Source organism: Vombatus ursinus, unplaced genomic scaffold (assembly GCF_900497805.2).
Source record: "Vombatus ursinus unplaced genomic scaffold, bare-nosed wombat genome assembly UNPS02014772.1, whole genome shotgun sequence".
Classification (NCBI taxonomy): Eukaryota; Metazoa; Chordata; class Mammalia; order Diprotodontia; family Vombatidae; genus Vombatus; species Vombatus ursinus.
The window spans coordinates 24,557,831-24,574,560 of record NW_020954550.1 but is presented as its reverse complement, the minus strand read 5'-3'; the positions used below and the strand labels follow the sequence as shown (position 1 = coordinate 24,574,560).

The window sequence follows — 16,730 nt, the reverse complement described above, 5'->3', positions numbered from 1 at the left end:
CCCACTTAAAAAAAGATTCTGTTTCCAGAGCAGAAAAGGAAATGATCTATATGAAAATGCCCATGATTAGAGGTAAAATGCCTTAGATCCCTCGTGACTGCCCAAGCCCTCATTTGGCCTCCCTGGATAACTTCCTACTATTTCACCTGCTCTGAAATACTCCTTCAAAGTGCTCAGGACTTGTCAGTGTCTCTGTAGAATGAGACTAGACAGACAGAGGAAATAGAGTCAATCAATGGGAATGCTTTTCATGAGGTTCAGCCAGGGTAAAATGAGAGCATTTTTTCCTCTCTGGCGTCAGTAGCTCTGAAATGATTTTGTCTAGAATTATAAAAAGCAAATGTCCTTTAGTAATAACAGAGTGTTTCCTCTTGTCCCCACACAAGGGTCTATTTGGGCACAGTTCCACAGAAAACTTTTCTTTCTCCCTTTCTCTTTCTTTCTTCCTTTTCTTCCTTCCTTCCTTCCTTTCTTCCTTTCTTTCTTCCTTCCTTTTTTTCTTCCTATCTTTCTTTCTTCTTTCCTTCCTTCCTTCATTCTTTGTTTTTCTCATTTATTTTCCTTCCTTCCTTCCTCTATTTATTTGTTAGTTCATTCACTTGTAAATCGGCTAAAGTGTGTAATTTAGATTCATATTGAAAGTGCTTCTAGCATCCAGTTCTCCCATGGATAATACTATCTGGGGATTCTCACAGCGTATTCCATCAGGTGGAGACGGAGAGACACTGAAATTTTTTGGCCAGTCTATACATGGAGAAATGGATTTAAATGGAGATGGACTGACTGATGTGACCATCGGAGGCCTTGGTGGTGCTGCCCTCTTCTGGTGTGTATTTTAACAGCACCTAGTTGAATTTGTTTCTTTTTAAGTTCTTAACCTTAAGTACAAATGTTTTGATTTTCTCTTGATAATAGCTTGGGAACAAAGAGAATTGTTGATACATCAGCTTGCTAAATGTCGCATTCTCTTATATACCCAATTATGTAATACATGCCTATATATGAGTAAGCAGGAAGAGTCAATAAACCTGATGAATGAAGGGGAAAATGTAAAAATGAAGCAACTATAGAACTTTTTTTTTTTTGGTTCTGAATAGTTGCCTACGATTAGGGCCAACCTTGTTTGGATGGACACATTATTATGGGGCAAAATATAAATATTTGTATGTGCATATATATGTGTATGTGCCAGTATGTGTTTAAAAGAAGGAAACTATTTAGAGAAAAAATAGAATTAATTGATAATTAGGTATCCATCATGTACCTGGCATTGTCCTAGCACCACAAGGGGTTATAAGAACAGTTGGCACCTGCCCTCAAGTAGCTTATAATACAATCATACAATATTATTCTTCTTTAATTTGCTCTCAAAGAGAGCAGAGGCCTTTCCCTATCCCCCTCCAGCTAGTCCTCACTGGTTTTTAATATTTTGTGTTCCTTTGCATATATTTTGTATCTTGTGCGTCTATTTTATCACTCCCATATGATATAATACTCTTAAGGGTAGAAGCTGTTTGGGGATGCTTAGTAGCAATGTACCTATGGGAAATCACCTTAATCTCTCTAAGTCTCTGTTTCCTCAACTAAACAAAGAGGTTAAACCTCTAGTGTCTCTTCTAGCTCTAAATCTATGACCTCATGGTTTTTGTCTTTATAGTTCCCAGAACCTACAAGCATAATGCCATACACATGTGGGACTTGAACCCAGGTCTTCTTAAAACCAATTCTTGTGTGTGTGTGTGTGTGTGTGTGTATGTGAGCAGATATAGAACTATAGAGATAGATATATCTATCTATATTATACATATGTATATCTATATATAGCTCTCTGTCTCTGGGAAGGTAAAAAGGGTTGAGTTCATAGCTTAGCTTGGTTCCTATAGGGCACAGTTCTATTTCCAAGTCCAAACTTTCCCCTTACCCCAGCTTGAGTCCGAGGCACCCTGGCTTCTTTGGGCTTCCATGCCAGGATGACTGGCTATAAACTCTTGCCTGCAATCCTGGCTCCAAGGTCTCCATGGCTTGAACTCCCAGGTTTCTGGGGATTAGCTCTGAAACTGAGGAAGTTGAGTAACACAAAACAGAAACAAACACCCTCAGACCCAATTCTTGGAGCTGGAGTAAAAAGAAAGGCAAATCCTTTCCCTCTTACCAGTTCAGTTCCTGGCATCCATGCTGGGTGCAACAGATAGGAGTCCCAGAAAAGAATACAACCAGAAGAGGTGGTGGGAAAGAGTGTAGCCAAAAAGAGAGCAAAGAGATTAGTTTCACCAGTTTTAAAGATGCAAGTAGCCAATAAAAAAAGGCTACCCCCAACTGTGTGGTAGGGGGACACAGTAAGCTCCATGTCAGGCAAACTAGGAATGTTCAAAAGACTCCTCAAGGATGTCTCCATGTTAGAAGTGGGCATGCCAAGAGAAGTTTGTGTGTGTGTGTGTGTGTGTGTGTGTGTGTGTGTGTGTGTGTGAGTATGAGAGAGAGAGAAACAGACACAGAGACAGACAGAGACAGAGAGACAGAGATAGAGAGGGAAAGAGAGAATAGGATAACAGAGAGATTGCTATATATAGATAAAGCTATAGCTATAGGATAGAGATAGTTATATACAGATATAGCTATCCTAACCATCCATCCATCCATCCATCTGTCTTATCTATCTATCTATTTATCTATATATCTATCTATCTATCATTAATATACAATTTGGCTTCCACACCTATTACTATACCAAAAAATTATTGTCAATGGTCACAAGAAACTCCTGATCACCAAATCCAAGGATCTTTCTTTCAGTCCTAACCCTCTTGACCTCTATGAAGATTTGGAAATGATAAGCTCTTTCCTTATAGATATTCTTTCAGTCCTTGGCTTCAGGAACATCATAGCTCTTGATTTTCCTCCTAACTCTAGCTATTCCTTCTGCCTCTCCTTCACTGGCTCCTCATCTTCTTGAGAGTTTCTCAAGGTTCTATCATTGGTGCTCCTCTTTCTACACTCAGTAATCTCAATAGTTTCAACCATTATATTTACATAGATGACTCTGGTCTATATCTCTGCTTTTCACCCAAGCTCCAGATTTTCAAACCACCTTCTCCATACCTCCTTAACTGAGTACTTCACTTCCTATGAACCTTACTACAAAAATAGTGTCCATTGGCAGTGGTCATCTTCTCCCTTTCTGCTCTCATAACCCTTTGCCACAACCCCTTCATCATTCTTCTATTACACCTGTCTCTAATGAAAAAGTGGCCTTTCTCCTTGTCCACCTTAATACTACCCAATCCCTTCTTCTCGAATAGACTGATCCACAAGTATCCTCTATTCCTCTAATCTTCATTTTCTCCCTATCTACTGCTGCCCACAGACAGACTCAGATTTTCTCCAGCCTTAAAAAGTACTGTATCTCCTCTTTCTTTCTCAGGCAAACTCAAAGAAAAACAAACCAAAAAAACAAAAACAAAAAACAAAAAACAAAAAAAAAAACAAACCAACTACCTACATTTGGTACTTTCACATCCTATCCATTAATTTACTTCTTATTCCCTTGCAGTTAGGCTTCCAAACTTATGTCTCAAGCAAAAATGTTCTTTCTAAAGCTATCAATAATCTCTTAATTGCCACATCTGATGGCTTTTCCCAATCCCCATCCTTCTTGACCTCTCCACAGCTTTTCACACTGTTGGACACTATCTCCTCCTAGATAGTTTCTCCTTTCTGAGTTTTTGTGACACAGTTTTCCCTTGATTCTTCTCCTGTTTGACCTCTTCTTAGTCCCCCATGTCAGATCTTAAGCAAGCCTTGTTGTCCCTTAACTATAGGTTTTCCCAAGGCCTCTGTCCTGGGCTCTTTTCTCTCTCTGCACTCTCTCATTTGGTGATCACATCAGTTCCCATGAATTTAATAATCATCTACACGTAATGACTTCTAAATATATATATAAATGTATATTCAATTCTCGTCTCTCTCCTAAGCTCCAATCTCACAGCACCAATTACCTATTAATCATTCCCAGATTTATGTCCTGAAGGCATCTCAACATTGAACACATCCAAAAACAAACTTATTTACTTTTCCAAAAAAAAAAAACCTACTCCTTTTGAAAACGTCCTCATTTCTGTGGAAAACACCACCAAAATTCTACAAACTTCCCCATTTCCTTTGAAGGTGTCATTACCCTCCTGGTCACCCAGGCTCACAACCACAATGTAATCCTTAACTCCTCACTCTCATTGACCCAACATAACCAATCACTTGCCAAATTATATTGCTATAGTATCTCAACCATAAGTCCCCTCTCCACTCCCACAGCCCCTACCTAAAATAAGGTCCTTATCACCTCTTGCCTGGACTAGTGCTACAATCTCTGGTTTGGTCTGCTTACCTCAAGTCTCTCACCAATCCAGTCCATCCTACACACAGCTGATGCAGCAGGTCTGACTGTGCCACTCAATTAACTTGCATGGTTCCCTATTACCTTTTGGAACAAATATAAATTCTGTCTGGTCTTTAATGCTTTTTACAACCTGGCCTCAAAATACCTTTTTTAAGCTTGTTCCACATCACTGTCCTTCATGCATTCCACAGTGCTGGCAAACTGGCTTTGTGGCTATTCATTTCACTGGACATGTCATCTCTCACCCAGCTCCATGCCTTTGCACTAGCTGTACCCCACACCTAGAAGGCACTCCCTCCCTACCCCCACCCCCCCACCCATCCCCTCTTAGAAGCCTTAGTCTTCTTCAAGATTCAGCTTACGTACTTCCTTCTACACAAAGGTTTGCCTAATCCCCATATCTGCTAATGCCTCCCAAAAAAGATTACTGTGTATGTGGGTAATATAAATGCACACGAGCACACAAACGTCCATGTTGTTCCCCCTAATAGAACATAAGCTTCTTGAGTTCCAGATTTCCTTGTCTCTGTATTCTCAGAGCCTAAAACATAGTATACAGTGGGTGCTTAATTAATGCGTGTTCACTCATAGATCTATTGCCTTTTCACTTGCCTGCAGGCCATGTCCATCGGAATGTTACGTTAATACCTCCAGCTTACCACCCTCCAAATCAAGTTTATTTTTCTCCAAGAATACCTCTACTTTATAATCACTATTTTTGTCAGCAGTACCACTAATTCACTTAATATCCCATGCTCTAAAAACCATGGTATTAGATCTTTGATTCTTCTTTCTCCCTAACTCTCATATATATAATCAGTTCCTAAGCCCTGTTGATTTTTCCTCTATAATATCTCCCACATCCATTCCTTCCTTTCTGTTCCCACACTCACCATGTGGCATAGGCCTTCACTGCAGATACTCTATACACATGGACTATTCAGTAGCCTAGTAACAAATCTTCCTCCTTCATTTTCTCCATCACTCAAACCATTCTTCATGTAGCATTAAGACTTATTGATTATCTTCAGATCTGGTTACGTCACTTTGCTTAAAAATTTCAAAACCATTGATTTAGATCTGGAAGAAACCTTAGAACTCATCTCTTCTAAACCACTCCCACTTTATTTTACAGATGAGGAAAATGTGGCCCATAGAGGTTAAGTGACTTGCCCAAAGTCAGACAGTATGATTCAGAGCTGGGTTTTGAGTCAAGGTCTTCCATCTCCAAATCTACCATCTTTTTCATTGTAGCCCCAAAAGCTCCACACTCACTCATGACCCTTTCTTTCTGGACCTATCTCACAATATTTCTCTCTATGTACTCTATGCTCTAGCTGGGTATGATTACCATGGATGCCTTATATTTGACCACTTCCTTGCCTTTGCAAGTTGTTCTTTAATGTGCCTTTGCACACTGTTCTGTATAGCTAGAATGTTTACCATGACCTCTAGAATTACATTCCATAAATTTAGAGCCAGAAAAAACCTCAGAAGCCACCTAGCCCACCCCCCAATTGTGCAGATGAGGAAACTATGGACCAGAGAAATTTAATGACCTATATCTAATGTCACAGATAGCCAATAGCAAAGCAAGGCTTAGAACTCAGGTTCTGTCACTCCAAATCCAACTCTCTTTTCCAGCTGTCCCATGCTGACTCTCAATTTCCTACTTATTGAATTCTTCATCCTTTAAGGTCCAAGTAAGATGCCACCTACTCTGGGAAGCTTAATCTTATTGATTGGTAGTGAGCTTTCCCACCTTGGACATCACATGGCACTTTGTACTTTTCTTATGCACTTATTTTGTATGATAATATTTGTATATGTATTATATTCCCCCCCTGAGCCACATGAGGGCTGAAACCAAGTCTTCTTTAAAATTTGTTTCTTAGTCAGAACCTAGTACAATGTTGAACACGCAACAAACACTTGTTGAGTTGAATTAAATTTCTTTAAAATCAAATGTCTATTGGTTTTTATGCTTATAGGTCTCGAGATGTAGCTGAAGTTAAAGTTATCATGACTTTTGCACCCAATAAAGTAAACATTCAAAAGAAAAACTGCAAAATGGAGGGGAAGGAAACTGTATGCATAAATGCTACCATGTGTTTTAATGTCAAACTGAAGTCAAAAGAAGACACAATTTATGAAGCTGGTAAGTTTACTCTACAAAGAACATTTAGGTTATAGCTCAATGCCTTTGTTCATACAAAGTAGTATCCAGTAGGATTTTGCTGCACTCCACTACCTGCCCCTGGTATGGAACCTACCTGTGCAGTGGAAGTTTGGTAGAAGAATCTGATTATGTCATGAGGGGAGCCAAAAATAAACAAGCAGAGTCCATCACTTTACTTGATAGAAAATGGAAAAGGAACCAGAAAATAATTGACATCAAATATATGTGTGGTGATAACATTCCTCTACTCATAAATCTACCAGTGGTTCCTTATGACCTTCTAAATAAAGTCCAAACTTCTTTGCCTGACATTCAAGGCCCTCTTCAACCCGGAACAACCTTTCCAATCTTATAGTACTCCCCAGCTATGCATACAGATGTAATGTGATGTAGTGTCTGGAATGCTTGAAGTGGAGTCCTTCCTCTGATACTTGTAAGCTGCATAACTCATGGAAGAATCATAACCTTTTTTGCACTCAGCCTCCTCTTCTGTAAAATGGGAGTAATAGCTGTACCTATCTCTTAAGGTTACAATGCAGTTCAGATAAAATGATTCAAAAGAGGTACTTTGCAAACTCTTGTTAGTTGTTATTATGCATTCTAATGTTCTAGGACATGGGCAACTAGGTGGCACAATGGTTAGAGTGCTGGTCCTGGAGTCAGGAAGGCCTGAGTTCAAATGTGGCCTCAGATATTTACTAGTTATTTGACCCTAGGCAAATCACTTATCCCTGTTTGCCTCAGTTTCCTCATCTGTAAAATAAGCTGGAGAAGGAAATGGCAAACTACTCCTGAATCTTTGCCAAAACACAACTAAAATGACCGGACAGCAATCAATGCTCCAGGCAAACTGGATTTTTCTCTGTCCTTCAAACATATTATCTTATTTTCTGCATGTATTTATCTACACCATTCTTTATGCCTGAAATGTTCTCCAATCCTTTTACCTCATAAATTCCTATGTATCTTTTAATGTTTAACTAAAGCACTATCCCTTCCAGATTAATAAGAATAAGTAACATTTATATAGCACCTAGTATGTACTAGGTACTATGCCAAGATCTTTAAAATGTTTGTCTCATTTGATCCCCAGAGCAATCCTGGGAGGTAGGTGCTATTATTTTTCCCATTTTACAGATGAGGGAACTGAGACAGACAATAGTTCAGAGAATAGCCCAGGTTCATAAGGCTAATAAGTATCTAAGGCTAGATTTGAACTGAGGTCTTCCAGACTTCACATCCAACACTCTATCCACTGTGCCATCTAGCTGCCCCAAATTGACTTTCTCCATGAAGCATCATCTGCTTCTTATTCAGTAATGACCTTTCCCCATAGATCACATGCAGTAATTTGTTAAACATGCATTTAATGCCCTTACTATAAAATAATCATGTTTTATAGTTACCTCCATTTATATCTTGTCCCTACACACAGCAGACATTTAATAGATGTTTACAAAATTTTGAAGTTGAAGTTCAGTAAACCAAGACTCCATGGTTCTCTGGACCCTCCATTTATGATGAGGAGCTCAGGGGACAATTCTGCTGTCAGAAGTGGGAAACCTGAGAAGACAAGCATAAAGAGATTTTGAATATAAATGAACACAGTTCTTTTTAGGTTTATCCAGAAAAGGGACTTTTTTATTTCTATCTCCCCAGCAAATGGGCAAAACACAGGGCTATTCTGTTTTGCTTCTCCCAGCACCCCTCTAATCAAACATCTCCAATGGGATGAGTAGTCCAGGATAAAGAAGGTCAGATAAGTAGTTTTTTCATAAATGCTGTAAAATGTGTAAATCTGTTCATGTCCCTGATACTTTTTAATGCTACCTTTAAAGCACCATAGAGATATATGCTAGCAATATATTGGAGTTAACAGTCATTCAGTACAGAGGAGGCAGAAGGGCAATGTTTTCTTTAAGTCAAATAGAAGCTAAAAGAATAATGCTCACTGTCTTAAAATTTCCTTTTCTGTGTTTCTATAACACAACCCCAATAACATCCTTCCCTGATGTTTCATCATCATGTCAAGATAACCCTGAGCTCCTAAGGGTTATACCAACGGAGCACAGACCCTAGCAGGTCCTATTAAGATGGAAAGGTTTTGAGTGCAGGCCCCAAACAATATTGTATGTCTACCAACTGTAGATGTGGCTAACTTCATTTGGAGAAATTCATTACCAGAGGATTGGCTATCAGGTGATTAATTTGAGGGCACAGGAACTCATTAAGGAGTTGGAATTTACATTTGTGGAGGGTTTATTCACAAAGATAAAATCATAGATCTTTTGAAGAATTGAAGTCTCCAACATATATGCTGTATATGCTTTTCAAATGTTCTATGAACACAGCTATTTTTTGCTTAACTCATTTTTGTTATGTTATGAGAGAGTATAAGGGTGGAGGATGAGGTAGAGAAAAGTAGACAGATGAATATATCACAAAATAATTGGCTTAGAACAAGAAAAATAAAGGTATCAATCTCACCTTTTAAAAAGTTTTTAATGTTCCATAAAGAAAGTGAGGCAGCTAGATAGCACGGTGGAGAGCAAGCCAGGGTCCAAGTCAAGAGGGTCTGAGTTGAAATTTGACCTAAGACACTTACTATGTGACCCTGGCAAGACACTTAACTTCTTTCTGTCTCAATTTCTTTATCTATAAAATAAGGATAATCATAGCATCTACCTCCCAGGGTTTCTTTAAGAATCAAATGAGACAATAATTTTAAAGCATTTAGCACAGTGTCTCGTACATAGTAAGTACTACATAAATGTTAGCTATCATTATTATAATCATTAAGTTTTAATAATTATTTATGTCTTGTGGAATCCATAGCTTTACCAAATAAATGTGCAAAGATGAAACAGTATAATTTATATAGTATATAAATGCAGTTTAATTACTTTAAGTTTAAATAAACTATAAATTACTTTTTTAAAGTAATTTAATTTTAATTAATTAATAAACATTTTAATTTAATTACATAGAATCAATTATTCTCTGCTCCCTATGCTCATATACATATTTGCATTTTGATAAGCTTGGTGATACTTCAACTTTACAGTATAATAGAGGCTCAATAAATGTTTGTTGATGATGAGTGCAATCTAAAAAAAGGCCTTTTTATAACCCAGCTAAAGTCTTAATACCAATGTGTGTTCTTGGCTATTTTGTGTTCCCACACTTAGCACAAAGGCTTGCATATAACAGGCACTTATTAAATATTTGTAGGATTGATTATAATGTAGACCCGTATGCCAAGCAATGGCCTAATATGTCTAATTTATTGCAATGGAAAAGATTATAGTCAGCAAACTGTAATCTGATGTGGCCTGGGAATGAACTGAGAGTACCAGTCCTTAATTATTTGTTTTGTAGAACATTACCATGTATGTACCATACAAGGCTTAAGGATTTGGATTCAATAAAATATACAACTTTAAAACCATTTGGGCCTTAACTTAATCTTCCTTTGATCATTTACAAGCTCTCTCAGTTTGGATTAATTGCAATAACTAGTCTGGGTCCCAGAAAACACATAAAATGTGTCTCACTTTTCTCAGCAGTAAGACAGGTGACCAACAGACAGGGACATGGTGTTGCGTGCATCATCAGAATCAATCACTTTATCCAGTGTTTTTGTTTAACTGTTTTTCTTTGTTACAAGGAAAGATTTCATTCCAGTTGGGGTCAGGGAAAGGAAGAACAATATGTCCAGAAATGACCGTGATGTACAAGCAAAAAGTATCAATAAAACAGCCAGTTCAGGACCTCAAGGTGTTTCAGGGTCATCCTCATGAACATTCATTATCTCGAGTTCATATATTTCTGGGAATTCCAGTCAATGGAAATCTCTGATTATTTGAATAATGAATAACTGTGTCTTACTGTAATTCTCAATTGCATTACTGGGCCATGAAAATAATTATGGATAAATATTTTTTTATTTTTATAGATTTTTAATTTATTTTATTTTTTAATAGATCTGCAATACCGAGTTACATTAGACTCAGTAAGACAGATATCACGAAGTTTCTTCTCTGGAACGCAAGAAAGAAAGATTCAAAAAAACATCACAGTCCGTGGATCAGAATGTACTAAGCATTACTTCTACATGTTGGCAAGTAAATCATATATTACAGCTGCCTTATTATAAAGCTTAATTAAAATAGACATTTTTTCAGTCCTCCTTTCTTTGTCAAGAAATCAAGCTGGGGGGGTAGGTTCTTTCACTGTCAACTTCTATCTGCATTATTATATATGTCACTATATTCTTGTTTCCAAAAATAATTCTGGATTCATTTTAGGCCCAGATTCATATATTTGAGTTTTTCCTTAATGAATTGCCTATCTAGTTTTGTTTTTTGGTTTTTTTGCTCCTACCCAGATAACTGAAAATTTCTGAAGTTAATTTAAATCTGTATTCAATGGCTCACTATTCAAGCAGACCCATACTAGGAATGGCATTGAAGCCAAATGGTAAAGCAATAAACATCACCCACATTCCTAGTTGGAATAGTCTTGTTCTCTTCCCTCTTCTCCACCCATAGAAATCTGGGTCTCACAAAATTCTCCAAAAGCTCATGACTTTGATAAGCAAGGTCTCTGCCGGTAGAGCAAGAAGTTGGGAAGATCAGAGATCCCAGACAGTTTCAGCATCTCTCCACAACCAGGAGGTCTCCTCTCTTTATTCCAGGAAGCCTCAAGTATATTCCTGAACTCTTGAATTCCTTCCTAGATGCTTCCATAGCTCTCCAAGACACCTCCTCCTTTCCAGAAGTCCTTTTTTTGCCTCTCAAACAACAGCTATGCCATGGACAGGCACATGAGAAATTATATTCTTGCTGGCCTTCAATGAATGTTTATACATTGGGTTCAGGCATCTTAGCTAATGTAGCCTTTTCCCTATCAAATGCATCTGTTAAAATATATTAGGTATCAAAATATATTAGGTATAAAATATATTAGGCATTAGGTATCTACCTATTATAATAAACTATTATGGAAAAAGTGATAAGAATTTGGGAGACCTTAATTATAGTTTCCCGTCTGCCACTTACTAGTAGAGTTAACTTGGCAAAGTCACTTAGATCCTTTGAGTAATTTAACTTCTGTCTGCTTCAGTATCTTCAACTGCAAACTGTGCATACTAATAGCAACCATCTCCCAGGATTATGGTGAGGATCAAATGAGATAATATTTTTAAAGCTCCTAGTACAGTGCCTGGCCCATAGAAGGCACTAAATAAATACTTGTTTCCTTTTCTTCTTTCCTCTCCTATTTTTTTTCAAACAGAAATGAAATTAGCTCTGAAGATTTCTTGAATTTTCTTCCAACTCTAAGATCTATAATTATGATATATTGTTTATATTTACTGTTTCTCTGTACATAGACCGAAACCATGAAAGTTATGCTATACCTTGATCACCAGTTTTGTAAAATTGTAACTAAGACTGGACTTTATACTGTTTCACGTCACTTTTCCAGTAACATAAGCAAATTATTTTCCCCCTTGGGGTGAGTTATAACCAATTTGAAGATGTTGGAGTTTGCCATTCTATTTCCTAATCATTTTCTTGCCCTTTCAGTGTGGCAATGGTACATTTAAAAAGTCTCATGACACATTTGTAAATCAATATTTCGTGGTTACATTGAAGGATTAGATTGATTTATTATAGCCAAAATTTTATTTTCTTAAGTTCATGAATATACTACACCACAAAATGATTTCCTTAAAATCATTCCTAAAATTGAAAAACACTAAAAACAATCATAAAATGATTGTAGAGGTACAGATTTAGAATACAGACATTTAATGCAACAAACTATTTTTCCTCTAGCTTATTTTTATGTTTCTGATGTATTCAAGTTTCACTTTTTAAGAATTTCTCAGTAAGACAGTTATTAAAAAAAATGATTCTACTGTTCACAGAAAAAGATCATAGATCTAGGACTGGAAGAGACTTTAAATACTATCTAATCTCTCTCCCCCAACCAAGGGGGAAAACTGAGGTTCAGGGAAGTTCAATGCCTTGACCAAGATCACGCAATAGGAAGTATCAGAGGTGCAATTTAATTATTCTTTCACATGCCTTTGGTATCAGTTTTTCAGTGGTCCAGTCATTTTTCAGTCATATTTGACTCTTTGAGACTCCATTTGGGATTTTCTTGGCAAAGATATTGGAGTGGTTTGCCATTTCCTTCTCCAGCTCATTTTACAGATGAGGAACTAAGATAAACAGGGTTAAATGACTTGCCCAGGGTCACACAACTAGTAAGAATCTGAGGCTAGATTTGAACTCAGGTCTCCCTAACTCCAGGTTCAGTGCTCTATCCAGTGTGCCACCTAGCTGCCCTACACAGGGCATAAATGTTGTTATTTTGCAACTCAGTGTTTACAGATGAGGAAAGTGAAGCAAACAGTGACTTATTCAGGGTCACAGTTACTAAGTGTCTGAGGCCAGATTAGAACTCATGAAGATGAGTCTTCCTGATTCCAAACCCAGTGCTCTATACACTGTGTCACCCAGCTGCCCAGATATCACTTTTACTTATACATAAAAGTAACACTATTCCATCAATATTCTATTGATAACTCATATTTCTAGTATGTTAAAGCTTATAAAGTGTTTTTCTCATGACACTCCTGTGATGCAAGTGTCTACATTTTGCCATTGAGCAAACAGAGGCAAATGGACTTGCCCAAGCCTACACAGTGAATGTAGGAGGCAAGATCTGAACTCTGGTCTTTGGACTCTAAGGCCAGAGCTCTTTCCACTGTACCACTGCGAAGATCATTCTATTAGGAGCAGAGTTGGGAGATGGGGAGTAAAACTAGAGAGTGTCCTCCTTTTCAGTTCATCAGAACTCGAAACTTGAGAGCCAGAATTTAGCTCAGAGGGGAGGTGTGTGCTGCCGCACAAAGGGCAGAGGTTCAGGAGTCAGGCACCATTTTTCTTACTGCATCACCTTGGCCAATTCAAGGGATTTGCTCTCTGGTCCTCAGTTTTCTCATCTGTAAAATTAAGGGTTTAGACTTGACGTTCTCCCAAGTCCCCTCCAGCTCTAAATCTATGCAGCTTCTGTCAGCTTTTGGCAGCAAGGTTTGACCTTATCCATAAATTCAGTATCTTCACTGTGTCTAAAGAATGGGAACTGAGTGACCCAGAGAAAGTTGTTTAACCTCTCTGGGTTTTGGTTTCTTCGTCTACAAAAGGAGAAGATGGACTGGTTGACCTCTCAAGTCCTTCCCAGATTTAAATCTGCAGTCCTATCATCTAACTTTTTTAAAAAATTCTTTTTAGACCACAATTACCATTTTCATCATGCACCAGAAGTTAACCTTTCATCGCACAGAATCAGCCCTTCCTTGTATACTTAGGTATGATATTATATTAATGAATGGCCAGCTCAACCTAAACTTTAAGAGATCTACCTGTCTGAAATTGAAAAGATTTTCTAAAATTATTATTCCTATATTTTTAGTTTAATGAAACTTTAAGGTCAAAAATAGCTCCATTCTTCTTGCTTCAGTTATTATGTTGTTACATTATGCCTAGTACCACAAAGTGGGTAAGCTGAGAGTGGTCTGGAATCAATCCAGTTCTAGCTGAGTTATCAAATATCCCATGAGTTTAGTTGTATCTTCTGTCCTTTTTATGCCCCATTTCTTTCCCTCTATTCACCTCCCCCCACCTCCCTCACCTCCAAAGGTATAAGGCAAGAAGGAAGGGCAAATGTTAAAGCATCTGCCTTGGGAAAATGATATAAGCATCCACAAGTAATATATTTCTTGCTTTCTCTTCTAGGACAAACATGACTTTCGGGATTCGGTGAAGGTATCATTGGATTTTAATCTTTCAGATCCAGAAAATGGGCCTGTTCTTGATGATGATCTGCCTAACTCAGTACATGAATATGTAAGTCAAAAAAAATTTTTAACAACTTGGGATATCTAGTTATTGATAAGATATTAGGAACTAGAGTTGGTATATAAATGGGTTGCTGAAGAAAAAGAGATCCTGAATTTCCTGATAACAAAAATTTGCTCCTCTATGCTTTCCCCACTTTCAACTCCACTTTCTTAGCTTTTCTGCTAATTGCTTTACATTCCTAGATTGTTCAGAGTACAGAGTACTTCTACAGGCAAAGTAACACCCTCTGGAGGAATGATTCACATGACGAGTAAATTTTCTCTCCACACCACAAAAATAAATTAAAAAAGTGATTCATTGTGTAGATTACAGTAAACAAAGAGGCAGCCAATGGTATGGTGGGGCCAGGTTGTAAAGCCCTTTAAGTGATGAACAGAGGAGTTTATAGTTGAACCTAGAGGTAATAGTGAGCCACTTGAGCAAATATTTGTTATTAACCTGTAACCCTAGAGATTTCATGGGGTCGAAGAAATTATATGGAAAAAAATTACATCTTTTATTTTTACTATACTCTAACTGAAATTTAGTATTTCCTCCCATTATGATTTTAAAAAAAAAATATCCTGAGCATGGGTCCATAATATTCACCAGACTATCAAAGGGGTCCAAAACATACACACACACACATGCACACACACACACACACGCACACACACACTCACACACTCACAGTCAGATTAAGAAGCCCTGTCCTGGAGTTTTTTGAGCCCTGGGAGTAGTGTGGGGGTCAGAGGGTGAGGGTGCGGAGAGAATAACACACCTGTGCTTTAGGAAAACTGCTTTGGTTGCTGAATGGAAGACGGACTGGAGTGCAAAGAGATTTGAAACAGGGAAATCCAATAAGGGACCTCTGCAGTAGCTTGGGCCACTGGTGATGAGGGCTAGAACTAGGGTGGTAGCTTCTGAGAGTGAAGAAAAGGAAATTTATATAAAGATAGATACAATAAGATTTGGGAACTGATTGGATATATGGGGCGAGTGAGAATTAAAGGTAAGATGATAACAAAATTGAGAACTTAGGTATCTGGAAGGATGGTGGTACCCTTGATGATAAAAATGAATATTCTTTTGGAAATGTTGAGCTTGAGATGCCTACTAGACATCCAGTTCAAAATGTCTAATTAGCAGTTGGTGATGTGATACTGGAACTCAATAAAGAGACTAACACTAAAAATAGAGTTCTGGAAGTCATCTACATATAGAAATAATAACTGAACCCAAGGAAGATGATGAGGCTACTGTGTGAGATAATATAGAGAGAAAAGATAAGAGGACCACTGACAGAGCTGTAGGGGACACCTATAGTTAGGTGGTATGATATAAATGGAAATCCAGCAAGAAAGACTGAAAAAGAATAATCAGATTCGTAGGGGGAGAAGCAAGAAAGAATAGCATGACAAAAATCTAGAGAAAAAACATGAAAGTTACTTGAATATACAAATTACTTTACTTGAAAGTTTTGTAAAAAGTCTTTGCCCATTCCAAAGAAATCAGAGAGTTTAATTCTTGTTCAAGAATCAGATACTGGACTCTACTTTCCAGAACAAAACGACTGGAAATCAGTAGATCACATGTGATGATAAAAATGTTACCTAACCATTTGGTAGAGTCCATCTTTCAAAATAACAAAAATGATTTTGCAAATATTGAAAGATTTTTAGGAATAAGACAGGAATGAGGACTGGAACTGTGATATCATTGGTACAAGGAACTCCTAGATGATGATACTCTCTCTACCAATGTAGGTTGGCACCTTCTCTATACCATACTTTCTTAGCACCAAGGGTACACCAGTCCCTATCTCTGGGAATGGCTAAGTATGTGGAATCCTTTTCTCAAAAAGTGAGGAATGTTCACTGAGCCTGAGTCAGCCTTTGTAGACACAAAACTTTTTATGCAATGAGACATAGCAATAAAAGCCCTGGACAAAGCAATAGTAACAATCAATCAAATTATTTTGTGGATAAGAAGAGAAGAGAAGAAGATGCAATTCAAGGAGACACTACTTTGCCTCCTGCGGAATGAATGGAAGAATGAAGCTTTTGAGTCAATTACTTGTACTTTTTCTTCTGATCATTGCTAGGGAGCATAGTAGCAGAGTGGAAAGAACAGTGCATTTACATTCTTATCCCAGGTCTGCTTCTTGCTGCCTCAGTTCCCTCATCTGTAAAATGGGGGGCTGGACTAGGTGATCTTTAAGGTTCTTTCCACTCCTAATATTTTA

At 37.7% G+C, this 16,730-nt stretch overlaps 1 protein-coding gene across 1 annotated transcript in view; it reads left to right on the top strand.

Moving 5' to 3' along the window:
* ITGA1 (integrin subunit alpha 1) overlaps nt 1–16,730 on the top strand; it is a 189,609-nt gene that overhangs the window by 135,736 nt on the left and 37,143 nt on the right. The window contains exons 15-18 of the mRNA XM_027863352.1: nt 696–826; nt 6,385–6,551; nt 10,556–10,692; nt 14,381–14,491. Of these exons, the coding sequence (XP_027719153.1) occupies nt 696–826; nt 6,385–6,551; nt 10,556–10,692; nt 14,381–14,491 (546 nt within the window). The remainder of the gene's footprint in view (nt 1–695; nt 827–6,384; nt 6,552–10,555; nt 10,693–14,380; nt 14,492–16,730) is intronic.